Source organism: Oryx dammah, unplaced genomic scaffold (genome assembly GCF_014754425.2).
Source record: "Oryx dammah isolate SB20612 unplaced genomic scaffold, SCBI_Odam_1.1 HiC_scaffold_13, whole genome shotgun sequence".
NCBI lineage: Eukaryota > Metazoa > Chordata > Mammalia > Artiodactyla > Bovidae > Oryx > Oryx dammah.
Genome location: NW_024070197.1, coordinates 46,138,736 through 46,156,049, shown reverse-complemented (window position 1 = coordinate 46,156,049; position 17,314 = coordinate 46,138,736). Strand labels below are relative to the sequence as shown.

The window sequence follows — 17,314 nt, the reverse complement described above, 5'->3', positions numbered from 1 at the left end:
CATCTTTGTATGGCCAGATGCTCCTTGGGGCTCTCAAATCAAACGCCCCGCCCTATGTATTAAATAGCTCTTCCCTAGAACTAGTTCCCATTACCCATCACCACCCACCCCACCACCCACCTCCCGCTCTTATCTCATTGTATCCTATTACCCTGTTACTTCCTCCACAGAACCAAGCTTATCTGAAATTAAAGATCTATTTGCATGTTTCTTGTCTGCTGTAACACTTTCATTTTGAGGATAGGAATCTTGTCTATCTTGCTAAACTGCACCCCTCATAAATACAGCGCCTACCAGACATGCAATAGTTCTTGAATGAATGAGTGACCACAAGAAAAGGAGCAAGAAAGCGTTTTAATCAAATATAAATGTAGTCAATGCCTTACAGATTTTTTTTGTTTAAGTTCCAGAACACTTTGCTCATTTTATGATTTATGAAAATTGGATGACATGAGAAAAAATAACCGAGGGAGAAATGTGTACTTAAAGGATTCGTCGTCGTTCAGTCGCTCAGTCGTATCCGACTCTTGGCGACCCCATGGACTGCAGCACGCCAGGCTTATTTAAGTAATGAAAGAACCAAGCAGGAAACTAGGAATTGTACACACACGAATGAATGAACTTTCCGGGGCAGGCTGCAGTTCCTTCCCAGGGCAGGAGGCGGCGCTAGTGTCACGCCAACTCAGCCGCCGACAACTCTTGGTCCCTCTGGCTGACCGTCCAACGCCAGTGCCCGAGGCCGTGGGGAACTAGCCAGTAGAAAACCGTCTTAGTTATAGGGTCTGGAGGAAACCTCCAATGAGCGTAGCGGGTCTAGTCAAGGGGCGGTGCCAAGAAGAGGGGCGGAGGGAAGCGGTTAGAGGTGGGAGTTGGCGCTGCGAGCCGGGCAGGGACCGCGGAGCTGAGATGCGGACGGGGCCGCGCCGGTGACCGGAGCTGCCGCCCGACATGAACTCGCTGGAGCAGGCGGAAGGTAGGGTACGCTTCCTGGGCCCTTCCCTAACTCCTCCCGGAAGCTCGCGGGGCTCTGGAGGCGCCGGAATCGTGGAAACCTGGTCGGGAGAGAGGAGGCCGCGAAGGATGGACTGACGGGGCCCGAAGCTGGGGGCGCGGGGGCCGGCCCAGGGGCCAAGGGGCGGCCGGACACGGCCAGGCGCTGCTTCCGGCGCGCCTGGCCTCCGCCGGCGCTGGAGAGGCGCTGCGTCAGCTCCCCCGCATTCCCCGTGCGTGGACCAGGGAGCTTCTCGCCCGGCTACTTCTTTCTTACTCGTTAGCAAACCGTTGTACTTTGTGCCTTGTAGGGTGCTAACTCACTTAATTTTTTTCTAATAGTCGATAAGAGTTGTATCCCTAATTCCTGCCTTGGTTTTTAGTAACTGCCGGGGTAAGGGAGTGCTTCTTGGTCTCCTTTTTAAAGTTTGAAAAGCGCAACTGAAAATGATACCTTACCTTGCTCATTCAGAGGGAACACCTTGAACGCCCCTGTCTTGTAGAACCAGGCGTCGGCGCTCCAGAAGTGCCACATAGATCATCTGTAAGCTCTTGGGAGGCTGGAAAGGGGAGAGTCTTTCCATTACCCATCCGTTAGCTGTATCAGAAGTCCAGTAAGAGCAGACCGAAAGCGTAACTTAATTAAACATAAGGGCATCGAGACTTTGGTCCTAGGTAAGACAGTATCCTAATACGGAGTTCTTGATTCCAACAGAGTTAAAACTCGACTTGATTTTGATCCTTTATTTGCAACCCCAAATTTCTAGCTTTTGGCGCCGACTGAGGCTGCTGCTGATTTTCCACGTACCATTTTATGTGAAATTGAAACTAAAGAAACCTAGTGTTTGTCAAGTGCGTAAAGCTATCATAGTAAAGAAGTAAACAGTGCAAAAAAAAAAAAAAGTAAACATGTAAGTTGGTATGCAAGACCTGAAGCAATTAGAGTATCTAAAATTCATCGTAATAGGTTGAGACTAGTAAGAGTGGCTAATTTCAAAACTTAAATCTTTTTACCTAGATCTCAAGGCTTTCGAGAGGAGACTTACTGAATATATTCATTGTTTGCAACCTGCCACTGGACGTTGGAGAAGTAAGTGCTTGGACATTTTTTTTAAGGGAAAATAAGCTGACAGTTAATACTTTTATTCTGCGTAGCAGTGATTTGCTTTCACTTAAAACTTGTTGATTAACAAATGCTTGCTTAAAAACAAACAGATGCTTGCTTTATTAAACCATAATTTCCCTTTTGTTTTGACAGTTCTAGATCTATTTAATATTGTAAATAACGGCATTTTAAAGAAATTTTAAGAAAAGAAACTGACAACCCTAAAAGGATAGTCTTATTTTGTGTGGTTGACTTTTTATTTTTATATAAAAATACATACATTTTGTTAGACATATATGGCAAATCTGGTTACCAGAACACGTAATAAAAATTTCAGTTGTCTGTTTAGCAGTTTTACAATTTTGCCTATAAACTATTGAAGTAAAGTTTGTTAAAGGAAGTGGTATTCAACAATACTGTAAAATGTGACTTGAAAGAATTGTAGTTACTGCCCCATGGAAATATATAGGAAATAGGAAATGTAGACAAATATATAAGTGATAAGATCAGTAAGCAAAATACTTTGTTAATTTATGTTGAGAGAGTCTTAATTTCTTGGCTGTTCATTGCTGAAGTTTAATTTTTTCCAAGAAGAGTGAAAAGTGAAAATTGCTCAGTTGTGTCCCACTCTTTGGGACCCCATGGTCTCTATTATAGTCCATGGACTTCTCCAGGCCAGAATACTAGAGTGGGTAGCCTTTCCCTTCTCCAGGGGATCTTCCCAACCCAGAGATCGCACCCAGGGCTCCCACATTGCAGGCAGACACTTCAGATGAGCCACAAGGGAAGCCCGAGAAGGACATACTTTATTTTGAAGTACAGTTCAGTTGGTAGGACTGAACTGAAGAGCACTATTGAAGTCAGGGGTCTTTCCCTATGTCATGATTTTTTGTGTAATTTTTATTAAATCTGTTTGCAAAGTGCTAATCATACATTATAGGAATTCTGATTGGTCAGAATTCACGAGTAGTAATGATTTTTCTCAAGCTCTCCTGTTTACGTAGGAATTATCCCGAAAACCTTATTTCGCTGTTACTTGGGAATCTTTTTAAATGTATAGGATTATAAAATGTAATATAATGAGTACACTTTTTCTCTGGTTCACAGTCTCAGTGCTTCCATATAAACGACATCAGCTTGTTTAGTATACCCATGTGTATGAGGTCCTATCTGGTGGGTTTGATTATGATTTTGCTTCATTTTAAGAAAAGAAAAATCTGTATACTTTAGTATATTTCTTATTGGAAATATAGAAATGTAAGAAACTGAGTTTAATCTGTTCTGAGCTGAGAGCATGTATTTGAAATTTTAAGTATTATGAAATAACTAAAATGAGATTGTTTTTCTATGATTTGCCTCTTCTAAAAGTGCATCACCAGAGGTTCTAGATAATTAAGGTTTTGCATTATTTCTGTTGCTCTTTGAAGCTTGATCTGTGAATTTTAAAAATGTTTGCATCCCAATTGAAAGAAAGTAACTGTCTTGGTCTCTAGAACATTAACTAGGTCTTGGTGCCCCTGTATTATTTTTAATAGTATAATAGTATTTTAGTAATATTATTTATTCTCAAGTTTTACTTATGCTCTCTCTAGAATTTCTAAAATAATTCTACCTTAATGAGGAGAAAGAATCTTTCTAACTTGTACTGTCAGTAATTCTACCCCAACTTTCCTTAAGTCCCTTAAAGAAAATCTGATACTGATTGGTGTGCGCCACACTCCTAACACTGACCTTTGTTTAATTCAACAACAGGCGGTTGTCTGCAAGGCAAAATTCTTTAGTCCAAGTTCTAAAAGAGTCTTTGTTTGGTTTGTTTACATTAAAAACTGAGGTTTTGGTTGGGAGTGTCTTTTGTTTTGAATCTGCAGAAAGCATAAAGCACGTAACAGAAATTTACATTAAAGTTTTACCACCTTGGTTCCTACTGCTTTTAATTTCATAAATCTATAGAAACACTGACTAAAGAATTCAGGGGGACAGTATCCGCCTCAGTTACTAAGGTTCGCATTGTTTTGGAGAATTCCCCAAGGTCTTGTGGCAAGTCTCCCTACTTCCTGAGCGGAGCACGTTTCCCATTTAATGCAGTGCTGCACCCTCTGGCTGTTGTTTAAGAACTGGTAGTAGTATCGTATTAATGGCTTATTTCCTTACTAATTTCCTGTTTATCTTTCATCAGTGCTTCTTATAGTGGTATCTGTCTGTACAGCTACTGGTGCCTGGAACTGGTTAATAGATCCCGAGACACAAAAGGTAGAAGTTTTGATTTAAAATCTTTCATAGATTAAGTGAGACAATGGCTATAACAGTGCTTTGTTTTTTGTAAAGTATTAATCAAATGCTACCTATTAGTACTAGTAGTGATATTAATCATGTTAAAAATATGCCTTATATTAATTTGCTTGAAAAAAACTTTGGCTGGCTATTGCAGGTCAAGTATCTTTGCAGAGAAAAAGGTCTAAGAAATACTACTTATATTACTTTTCATTTCTGAATTTGTATGCAGTTGTTATGTATCTCACTATTACATGTTTCAGTGTAAACACTATATTTTATTTTGTTCATTTAGTGTCATCAGGACCAACTTTTAAAAACTATACAGCAACATTTTCCTCTATGAGTTACTTTTGTTAATGCCTTTTCTCACCCCGTAAAGCATTCGAGACAACTTTGCAATAAGCATTATGATTAAATAGTAGATATAAGTATACTAAGCAGCCAAGACTAGAAAAAAACAGGAGGATGTCAGAACCAGGATGGAAACCTGGTCACTGATACCATAGACCATCTGGGCCAGCATAATTGCCAGGGTCTCTGAAATCACACAGCACCCTTACGACAGAAAGTGAAGAGGAACTAAAAAGCCTCTTGATGAAAGTGAAAGAGGAGAGTGAAAAAGTAGGCTTAAAGCTCAGTATTCAGAAAACTAAGGTCATGGCATCTGGTCCCATCATTTCATGGGAGATAGATGGGGAAACAGTGAAAACAGTGTCAGACTTTATTTTGGGGGGCTCCAAAATCACTGCAGATGGTGGCTGCAGCCATGAAATTAAAAGACGCTTACTCCTTGGAAAGAAAGTTATGACCAACCTAGATAGTGTATTAAAAAGCAGAGACATTACTTTGCCAACGAGGGTCCATCTAGTCAAGGCTATGGTTTTTCCAGTGGTCATGTATGGATGTGAGAGTTGGACTGTGAAGAAAGCTGAGCGCCGAAGAATTGATGCTTTTGAACTGTGGTGTTGGAGAAGACTCTTGAGAGTCCCTTGGACTGCAAGGAGATCCAACCAGTCCATTCTAAAGGAGATCAGTCCAGGGTGTTCTTTGGAAGGACTGATGCTAAAGCTGAAACTCCAATACTTTGGCCACTTCATGCGAAGAGTTGACTCATTGGAAAAGATTGATGCTGGGAGGGATTAGGGGCAGGAGGAGAAAGGGAGGACAGAGGATGAGATGGCTGGATGGCATCACTGACTCGATGGACATGAGTCTGAGTGAACTCCGGGAGTTGGTGATGGACAGGGAGGCCTGGCGTGCTGCAATTCATGGGGTCGCAGAGTCAGACACGACTGGGCAACTTAACTGAATTGAAGTCACTGCCAGTTCCATGGTTTTCATCATGAAGAGAACACATGTAAATTCGCTAAACTGTCAAAGCCCTTCTTTTTCAACTTCATTTTATCTTTAAAAAAAAAAAAATTCTGCCTGAAGTTTAATCTCGGAGACATTGAGAGATCTCCCATTGGACACTGTCTAAGAATATCGCTGTGCCAAATGCAGTAACAGATTTCATAATGTTACTTCTTGAAGCATCCTTCAATGAAACATGATAGCATGCTTCTGAAATTTCTACCTCTTTCTACCAACTTGTGCCTTAATTTAAAACTTGAGCTTTTTTGTTAGAAGAAATAATCATCTTCAGTTTTTCAGTGAAGTTTCTTTTCTCCCAGTTCAGTTTTCTTTAGGTATTAATGATACTGTAATTTTCACAAAATTAACCTTACTTCCCCTTTTAAACTATAACTAGACAAACTATTTCCAGTAGCTTTATTTACAACCTTTAAGTTATATAGAAGAAAAACTTAATAATAAGACTTTTGTCAGCAGTCTAAATGGCAGTTCGGACAACCAGGGGGTTATTTACCATGTAATCTCTCTGACTTTATCCACTGAGGTGGAAACACAAAAGAATAGGAGCAGGAGAGGTTGGTGATGGGATTTCACGTTAATAGAGGAGTTTTTATAATGGATAAGAAATCCTCCTGTGTGTCCCTTTATAGCTGGTACTCATCCTTAGGGGAAGAGTGAAGGAGACTGGCAAGAAAAAGGTCTGTCTTGGGAAATGAATCTGACTTCTAATAGGGAAAAACATAAGCTGATTTCAGCTAGTTGACATCTTAATAAAACATAGAATTAAATGTAATATGAAATAGGCTCAAAATTGTGTAGTTAATGTAATTCTCTAAATTAGGTGAGAATGTAACTATTAGCCTAAATGTCAACTCTGTATTTCAATATTTAATAACTTCGAACCTGACAAGAGTTAATAAACGGCAATTGTGTCTGTAAGAAGAGTTGCAAACTCGAAAGCCAGTGGCTAGCTGGAGGACACAAGGGGAGAGGGAACGTGGCAAGCTGGAAAGTCCAAGAGAGCCTAAACTAAAGGAAGAGATTGCTACTTGGATGCAGTTGATTGTTGCCATGGAGGAAAGAAGGCGGATGCTGACCTAATTAAAATTAAAACACTGTATGTGCTCATATTGTGCAGGGCTCATGAAACACAGCTGGCCTGTGGGAATTGAACTGTCCTCAAGGGTTTAAGAAGACATTACTCTGGAATATTAATCTTTCTTCAAGATCCCATCCTTCTGGGAGCTATCTCCTTCCTGATGTTCTCAACCTGTCATCTCTTCACTTGACAAATCTATTTAACCAGTACCATGCTAGGCCCCTGTTCTTCCTTAAGTTTAGTTCTCTGTCTTGAAACGTGTACACACATCTTAGTATGAGAGTGGAGCACAGATGCCCTTAGTTTGATTCTGTTACTCCCATTTAGTTTCTAGTCCACTTGATTTCTTTTTCTAGACTCTAAATACTTGCCTTCTCCATCCGTATTCTGATTCCCAGTAGTCTGGCTTCAGTGCCTACACTTGTTCCCATTCTGGATCCTGTTCCCTTGTCCTTCTACATAGTCTCAGAATTGTGGAGGGTTCTGGTTTTTTTTCTACCATCTGATTATGCTCATATCTGAAATTAGCCCTTTGTTTCTCTTGAAGTTTTTTATGGATAGCTACTAATTATTCTCTCCTCCTGGAATGTCCTGTGGCCATCTGAATCTAGTAACTTCAAAACCAAACTCATGTTTTGTCTCTTTACAAAAGAAAGGGTGATGCTGAAACTGAGTCTTGTAAGGATATGTAGGAGCTAGCCAGGTGAAGAGAGAAAAGGAGAATGGTAGTGATTAGACTGAGACCAGGTTGTGTATGCAGTTTGCTCACTTCTGCTTTTTAACAGGGAAGGTAACTAGATCCTGTCTGACTTTTGTTTTCATTGAGATTAGAGGCTTCATCTCCATTCATTCAACAATATTTATTGAGCACCTGTATTTGCCTGGGTGGTTGCTCAGTCGTGTGCATTTCTTTGTGACCTTTTGGACTGTAGCCCGCCAGGCAAGATGACTGGAGTGAGTTGCCATTTTCCTCCTCCAGGGGATCTCCCCAGCCCAGCAATTGAATCCCTGTCTCCTGTGTATCCTGCATTGCAGGCTGATTCTTTACCCATTGAGCCACTGGGCAAGCCCCTGAGCACCAATATTTGCCAAGTCCTATTTCAGGTGTTGGGAAAATAGCAATGCCATGCCCAGGACAGTGTCCCTCCTCCTGCAGAACTTCTTTCTTTTTGGCCATGGCACATGGCATGTGGAATCTTTCCTAACCAGAGATCAAAGCCCCCTTCTCTGGGAACATGGAGTCTTAACCACTGGACCGCCCGGGAAGTCCACAGAACTTGTAGTCTTATGCTTTTTAAATTACTTCTCACTAGGAAGGGTTCAGTAAATATTGTCAGTAGCGTATTTTTTTAAATTACAGAATTGAATTTGTAATGGTTGAAGCATTTGGAATAAATGGAGGGAATATTACTGTATTGTTTTGCTGCATTGAAGATTTAAAACAGACATTAGTTTGTGTAGCATAGCAATATGAAGAACTGGGATTTGGGAAAGTCTTCAGATTCCCTTTTTTTTTGCCTTGCCTTGCAGCTTATGGGATCCCAGTTCCCACTTGTTCCTTGTTCAGTGGCTAAGTTGTCTCTGACTGTGATCCCACGGACTGCAGCATGCCAGGCTTAGCTGTCCTTCACTGTCTTCCAGAGTTTGCGCAGACTCATGTCCATTGAGTTGGTGATGCCATCCAACCATCTCATCCTCTGTTACCCATACCCCTCCTGCCCTCTAGTCTTTCCGAACATCTGGGTCTTTTCCATTGAGTTGGCCCTTTGCATTAGATGGCCAAAGTATTGGAGCTTCAGCTCTAGCATCAGTCCTTCCAGTGAATATTCAGGGTTGATTTCCTTTAAGATTGACTGGATTGGTCTCCTCCTTGTCCAGCTGACTCTCAGGAGTCTCCTTCAGCACCACAATTCAAAAACATTGATTCTTCTTTATGGTCCAGCTCTCACATCCAGACATGATTACGGGAAAAACCATAGCTTTGACTATATGGACCTTTGTCAGCAAAGTGACGTCTCTGCTTTTGAATACAGTCTAGGTTTGCCATAGCTTTTCTTCCAAGGAGCAGTTCCCTAACTAGGGATCAAACCCAGGTCATGGCAGTAAAAGGCCAAAAGCCACCAGGGAACTCACCAAATTCTCATACTTTAGAGAATTAAATGTTACATGTATTCATGCACAAGTAAAGAAGTAGGAATCAATACTGTTCTAAGGTTTTTAACATTTTCATATTTCAAACTCTTCTTTTGACAGGTGTCCTTCTTCACATCATTATGGAACCATCCATTTTTCACCATTAGCTGTATCACTCTAATAGGCTTATTCTTCGCTGGGATTCACAAGAGAGTAGTTGCACCGTCAATGTATCCTTTAGCATGAATTGAATTTTATTCTCTGAACTAAACTAAAGCACCTCTGTAGGTGTTGTTAAAAGCTTACTTTTGAAATACAAATTTTCCTTTGACTTTATTTATTCAGTATAGCTGCTCGATGTCGAACTGTGTTAGCAGAATACAACATGTCTTGTGATGATGTAAGTATTTGCATTAGAAAACTGTAGACAATATGTGAAAGGACTGAAGTTCTTTGGTTTAAGTGAAACAAGCGTTAAAAATAATTTGTCTCAATGGAATTAATAGGGAGAATATTCATTGTAGCATTGATTCGAAGACACTTTTTTTAAAAATACTGTAACATCCCTGAAAATTGAGATACATCTAGTAATTAGTGGTGTCTCATAGTTAAATTGATAGAGAGTATAGTCTGTCTTAGTGACTTAAAGTCATGATGCATCTTCTAACTGAAGCTGTCTTAGATTCAGTGAAATACAGTGGTCATTATTGGCCAAAAATGACTCACTGGGAGTTGGTTTTATAAACTACTGTTATTTGTCTCATGCTGTTGTGTATATAGGGTTTTAAATAGAGTAATAGATTAATTGATAGACTATAGACATATGAACCTGCTGCTTTTTTAAAAAATCACACATCAGTATGATGAGAATATGTCACAATATTGATTTTATTTATAAAAAGCATTTTTACCTTCAACTTAAAAAACTATTTAGTAATACCTACTCAGTATAGAAAATTAGAATAAAAGGCAAAAATAATTTTAGGGCAGGAAAACAATTGGATCAGTGAAAGAATGTAGAGGATAGTATCCACGATATTTGAAGACTTATTAAAAATCAATAATAAAAAGACAATAGTACATTTTTAAAATGGGAAAAGGTTAAGTCATATCACACAAGTGGAAATACAGATGGATAAAGGTGAAGACTGGACAGCCTCGTTTATCATGGAGGAAGTGCAAAGTGCAACAGTTCATTTATAAATGAACTGATTAATGAAAATTAAATACTTTATAACTAGTATTGTGGTGAAATGATGCAGCCACGCGCTGCTTGTTGGGAATATACATTGATGCAGTAGGTTGCCATTTCTCTTGCCAGGGAATCTTCTTGACCCAGCGATTGAACCCAAAACCCAGGTCTCCTGCATTTTAGGTAGATAACTTTACCATCTGAGCCACCAGGGAAGCCCTTTTTGAAGGATAGTTTTCATCATTCTTATAAAATGTAGTATGTGCTTGCCTCATGACCTAACCATTCTGCCTTTCTTCTCCTACGCTGGTTGGGCCTACCATCCCACAGGTACACAGGGCTGTTCATTATAACATCCTTAGTAGTGAAAAAAAAATGGAAATAATTTTTGTGTCTCAACAAGGGAGTGTTGAAATAGGCTGTGGTAAAGCCATATCATAGGAAATCAGAAGTAAATCTGTAAATACAGACGTGGAAGCATCGAAGACATGATGTTAGGAGCAAAAAGTAAATAAACAATATGCTCAGTTTGGTGCTTTTTTTTTTTTAAGTTTTAATTAGGGAAATTTCCAAACATAAGAAGGCAAAGAGAAGAGCTAAATGAACTTCATTTATCCTCGACCGGTGTCAACAGTAAATCAGCTCTTGGCCATTCTTTTCTGTTTTCATGGCCGTTTTTATGTGCACCCCTGCCCACCTTCCCCATCATCAGGTTATTTCGAAATGAAATGCTTCATTAGCATGTTAGAAGCACCAAATTTTTATTCATATATGTGAATATAAATCCATTTAAAAAACAGTATGTAAGAATTTATGCTGAAACTGTTTTCTTCTGTAAGAGGACTAGAATTTGAGGTAAATGGAAAGGATGACTTTGGCTTGTCTTGTTAGAACTTTTTATGAAATCCATGGTATGTTTATACAGTGGAATACTACACATCTTATAATAGCAGGTTAAAAAGATACAAAAGTGCTGAAACATAGTAGCATTGGTGAGTTTCAAAAACACTGAGTGAAAGAAGTAGAAGCGAAAGAACACACACTGTGTGATTCTGTTTATTTAAAGGTCAGAGACAGGCAGGTTAATCTCTGGTGAGCAGTTATGTCGGGAGCTCAGGTTCCATTGACCTTAGAAAGAAGCATCGAGGAACTTTGTAAGTGGTGGTGATGTTCTGTAGCTTGCCTTCAGAGGTGGCAGCTTGGGTCTATACATTTGTCAGAACTTAACAATTTTATATGAATTACACCCTAGTAAAACAGTAGAAAACTTAGTATCAAAGTTCTACCAAGATACAAAAGTATTACCAAAAATTAAGGGAAAGTAAGACTTGAGAGGGAGCCAGAATCCTGATAACACTTTTGACCTAGAACCTTGCAACCAAAGATAATCACCATGTTTTATGTTTTATTGTGTATCTCGTGTACTTATAAGAGAAAGATGTTATAATCAAGTTTATGAGTAAAGAACCTCTAAACAGTGTTAACAGGGTTTCATTTCTGCTCTTTGACCCAGTGTTAGGATTTCAGAGCTGCCGTTTATTGGACATTAACTGTATACAAGGTCTTGGGCCTGTTTTTCTTTTTTATTTGCATGATCTCAGTTAATGTCATCCATTTTGTTTAATTACATAGTGCTCCGCTTTATGGATACATCATAATTTCATCCACACTTTGCATGTTGTATATGTTGTGCATATTTCATTAGAACAAGCTCCATGAGGACAGGAAACTCGTTTGTTACTGGGTCTTTAACGTCTCTTGAGGCCTGGCACATGATAAGCACTCAGTAAATCCTGAATGAAAGAATAGGACTTAAATGTGCATCCTTACACTTGCATCTCCTCAGATAAGTTCCTAGAAATGAAACTCTTTGGATTATATGGTATGTACTTTTTTTTTTGGATAAATATGACACTGGCCCTACTGTATCCATCTGCACATGGATACAGAAGAGTTGTATGAATGCTTATGAATGTCTATCATTCCAACCTTAGGTTTGCATTTTAACTTGAGGAAATTAAAGTTTTGATGTTAGAAAATGGGAAAAGTTGTTGTTCAGATACACAGTTTTATTTATGTTTTATAGACTCCACTTGGTAAGGAGCATAAATTAGCCTATACAAGTCTGGATTTTATTTTGTCCAATGAGTTGGTTGACTGATTTTCAGGAAGATTGTATGTGTGTGTTTTAAAGTACTAAAGATTTTAGAAGAAAATTCTACACAAAGAACACTTTGAAGATATAACTATTAGTTGCTTAATCTTGACTAAATATAGAGGGGTGTTCTGATGCCTTATAAGGCTTTTAGGAAAGTGGTGATACTTTTAATAGAACTGTGTATATATATTTTTTAACCTTGTTTTCTTTTCATTTTTACAGACAGGAAAGCTAATTTTGAAACCTAGGCCTCATGTTCAATGACAATCTACACTCATTGTTTTGGGACTTAAAACAACCTTTCTTCAAAAAGTGATACAGCAAAAAGCCATAAAAGATTCCTTTTACAGTTGGATATGTAACTGTCATAGCAACAACGGACAAGAAATGTGCAATATTTACCCAGATTATCTTCATGATGATGACTCTCATTATCAGTGCTGTGGTACCTTTGATTATCTGTGTTTCAGTATTAGTGTCACTTTAGTACTTCAGATCCTGCGAAGATTTTTGCAGATGAAGTATGTATGTAATATGTTACTAAGTTAAACTTAGAAACAGAACCTCATCCAGTTTTTATAATGTATTTTTGCAAACTACTGTAAATAGCCAGTCAATGCCAATGTTAAAGAGGAAATGTTATGTGGACATCGTTCTCCTGCACCAGTATTTCAAGAAATCTGCTTGCCATCTCCACAGCTCTTTAAAACCGGCTATTATTCATAGCTGTGCCTTTTACTCTGTACTCCTCTTTTAATCATAATGCAGGAAAAACATCGGATTGAGCTTAGGCTAAGGAAAATTCATCTCCATTATGTTGTAAGAAATTGTAGATGTTTTGAGAAACAGTTTTTGTTAAACCAGATAGTGAATTTCAGCCACTGTAGTCCTATTTTCCAGGTTCATTGTTTTCATTTAATGCTAAATATACTTTATATTTTTTTTAATGATTTTAAGAACACTCCAAAGGCTTCTGAGTAGACACATTTCGTTATAAATTACACTTTGTCTGGGACTTTGACAGTCATTGTTTTAGATTATTGGATTTTATGCTGTGGTAGACATGCTGTTACACTAGTATTGTGCAGGTGTGATTGGTCATCCACTCCATCACGGGATCACTTGGGAGCAGTGCCACAAACGAGAGTCTAAAATTCTCACTGTTTAGAGAGTGTTAATGACATACTGTGTATGCATATTAGCCACATGTACTATAATACCCCTTCAGATTAAACTATTGGGATTGCTGTAAATATTTTAAAGAACTGGAGGTGCCTTTTACCTGTTTACTAGAAGATTTTGAAAATGTTTAAATTATTTCATGAGCAATCTTTTTAATTTCATTTAATGTAAAGCTGAAAATTCAAAGACAGGACAAAAAATTTTTAACAAGGCTGCCGTTTATCTTAAATGTGTTCATCTTGGCTTTCACATGTATAAACTTTTATTCTTTGAACTGCAGCAATAAACCCTCTGCTCCTACTAAGTCTTAAGAGGGTATTCTATATATTCTTCATTGTTTTATTTCCTGTAAATTTTGTAGGTAAATATGTGCATAAAAATAAATACTTTATATATACATAGTGATTGGGCTTTTCCTTGGTTTAAGTCTGTAACTGAAAAGAATTTTAAACACTGTGTGTCAGATACAGGTTAGTTCCAAATGAGATATTTTACTCTAACTGTAGGTTCAGTAGAGCAAATTTCAAGTGACAATTGAAGGTCCACAGTTTATCAGGCTGTCAGTACTTTTAATATGTCTTATCCTGTGTGCTGTGTGCTCAATTACTCAGTTGGGTCTGCCATGGACTATGGTCCACCAGGCTCCTCTGTCCTTGGAATTTTCCAGGCAAGGATGCTGGAATGGGTTGCTATTTCCTACTCCAGAGGATTTTCCTGACCCAGGAACTGAACCCAGGTCTCTTGCGTGTCTTGCATTGGCAGGTGAATTCTTTATCACTGCACCACCTGAGAAACCCCATTTATTATTCATCATTATCTAATAACATTTGGCGCTTAATTAGGAAATTCAGGTTTTCTCAAAAACTGATCGCTAGTTTCCTCCAAGAGTATAAAACTAAAGAGCAATTTCATATGTCCTAAATCCTTGATGGAATCATCAGCTGCTTCATGTATTTAACAAAAGCCTTGACTCCTTCCCTAGAAATCTACGTCTGTGTAATGGATAGACTTCACACGTACATGGAGAGGATTCCAAGGATTTCCTGATGCCAGACTGCTTGGAATCCATTGGCTCCAAGAAAAAAACTTTTGTTACAGTTCCAAAGGCTTTTCATACCTTAACTTCTAGCAGAATAATTTATTTTCCAAAAAAGTCTTTACTCTGATTGAAATGGCCCAAGGATCCTTGCCAAGCTAGCTTCTTAACCACCAGCACCCTCACTCCTGTATGCCCTTCCACACTGTTGGGAAATTACTGTTGAGACTAGTCCTCTAACTTTACAGGTGGGAAAGGCAGTCTTAGATTTTCAAAGTGACTTTACATCCACCTGACTGACTGAAGACAACCAACACTAAGTCTCTTGACTCAGATTGAAAGGGTGCGTGTGTGTGACTCAAGTCATGAACCATTACAATGGTATGGTTAAGAATGTACACTCTGAAGCCAAGCTGTCTGGATTCTGATCTCAGATCTACTATTTGCTACTTTTGTAACCTTAGGCAAATTATGTAGCCTTAGTTTTTTCATTTATAAAATGGGCATGATGCCAGTCTTCTAGATAGGGAAAGGCACAATGTATAAGATAAAGGTGTATTGCCAATCATCCAGGCTTAAATCCAGCATTATTAATTCATGGAGAGCACTTAACCAGCGCTTGGCTACAGAGTCAGTGCTCAGTAAATCAAGTTGTTAAACCAAACACTAAAGAAAGAAAACCTCATTGTTACAGCTGCTGCTGCTGCTAAGTCACTTCAGTCGTGTCTGACTCTGTGAGACCCCATAGACGGCAGCCTACCAGGCTCCGCCCCTGGGATTCTCCAGGCAAGAACGCGAGTGGGTTGCCATTTCCTTCTCCAGTGTATGATAGTGAAAATTGAAAGTGAAGTCGCTCAGTCGTGTCTGACTCTTCGTGACCCCATGGACTGCAGCCTTCCAGGCTCCTCCATCCATGGGATTTTCCAGGCAAGAGTACTGGAGTGGGCTGCCATTGCCTTTTCCGTGTTGTTACAGCTACTTTACCTAATATTAACAACTCAGTTGAGATAGCCATGAGGGGAGATTTTAAGTTAGAAGGCTAAATGCTAAGATTTGTAGTGTAAAAAGCCATAGTGAAACTAACATAGCTTCATTATAACTTCATTAAGTCGAAAGAAACGTTTATCCTTGCTTTCTGTATTCTAATTTTCCTACAGTTATCTGTCAATATCAGACATTTGCCCCTGCCCTACCCTAAAAAATCATTTTTTAAAATCTAACAAATTGTTATTGTGAAAAATTCTAAAAGTAGAGAAAGTGGTATAATGGACACCCACGGACCCATTGCCCAGCTTTAACAGTTGCCAACATAAACGTAACCAATTTGTCTTGTGTTCTACTTCGTCACCCCCACAGAGGATTATTTTGAAGTAAAGCCTAAATAATTTTTCATTAAAACTGTAAATATTCCAGTAAATATCTCCAAAAGATAAGGACTCTTTCAACATAGTCAACAATAGTGTATCACATGTAAAGCAATAATTTTGTACCATCAAAGGTACGAAGGGGCTGTCGCCCGCTTCTGCCTTCAATCTTTCCCAGTATCAGGGTTTTCCAGTGAGTCGGCTCTTGGCATCAGGTAACCAAAGTATTAAAGCTTCAGCATCAATCCTTAAAAGCTTCAGCATCAGTCCTTCCAGTGAATATTCAGGGTTGATTTCCTTTAGGGTTGACTGGTTTGATCTTGCTCTCCAAGGGACTCTTAAAAGAGTCTTCTCCAGCACCACAGTTTGAAAGAATTATTCGGTGCTCAGCCTTTATGGTCTGACTCTCATATCCATACGTGACTACTAGAAAAACCGTAGCTTTGACTATATAGACCTCTGTTGGTAAAGTGATGTCTCTGCTTTTTAATACACTGTCCAGGCTTGTCATAGCTTTTCTTCCAAGAAGCAAGCATCTTTTAATTTGGTGGCTGCAGTCACCTTCTGCAGTGATTTTGGAGCCCAAGAAAATAAAATCTGTCTCTGTTCCCACTTTTTCCCCATCTGTTTGCCTTGAAGTGGTAGGACTGGATGCCTTGATCTTAGTTGTTTGAATGTGGAGTTTTCAGCCAGCTTTTTCACTCTCTTACCCTTGTCAAGAGGTTCTTTAGTTCCTCTTTGCTTTCTGTCATAGTGGTATCGTCTGCATGTCTGAGGTGGTTATTTCTCCCTGCAATCTTTTTTTTCCCCTCCCTGCAGTCTTGATTCCATTTTGTGATTCATCCAGCCCAGCATTTCATGTGATGTAATCTGCATAGAAACAGGATAACTACATAATCTTGATGTCCTCCTTCCCCAATTTTGAACCAGTCCATTGTTTCATGTCTGGTTCTAACTGTTGTTTCTTGACCTGTATACAGGTTTCTCAGGAGGCAAGTAATGTGGTCTGATATTCCCATCTCTTTAAGAATTTTCCAGTTTGTTGTAATCCACACAGTCAAAGGCTTTCGCATAGTCAATGCAGCAGAAGTAGATGTTTTTCTGGAATTCTCTTGCTTTTTCTTTGATCCAGTGGATGTTGGCAATTTTACCTCTGGTTCCTCTGCCTTTTCTAAATCCCACTTGTAGAATTCAGGTACTGTTGAAGAAATTTTTAAAAAGAATCAGATAAATTCGAATAGCCACAGTTTGGGGAAAAAACAACCTAGGGTCTGGGACTGGGTTTCTGAAACCCCTGTTTCTGCATTATGTCTGATTACATTTGTGAACTCATGCATGTAAAATATTTTTTCAATAAATTATGTGAAGTGACTCCAGTCAAGAGCTTCCAGGGTAAACAGCATTATCACAGTGAACACCACTGCTATC

The 17,314-nt window shown here is 39.0% G+C and overlaps 1 protein-coding gene across 1 annotated transcript; it reads left to right on the top strand.

Moving 5' to 3' along the window:
* Positions 1-840: 840 nt before the first annotated feature.
* Positions 841-13,891, top strand: CNEP1R1 (CTD nuclear envelope phosphatase 1 regulatory subunit 1). Its single transcript, XM_040253472.1, has 6 exons — positions 841-973; positions 2,009-2,080; positions 4,272-4,345; positions 9,075-9,184; positions 9,300-9,354; positions 12,527-13,891. Exons 1-6 carry the CDS (start codon positions 949-951, stop codon positions 12,566-12,568), a joined length of 378 nt encoding a protein of 125 aa, XP_040109406.1. The 5' UTR covers positions 841-948; the 3' UTR covers positions 12,569-13,891.
* Positions 13,892-17,314: the final 3,423 nt, after the last annotated feature.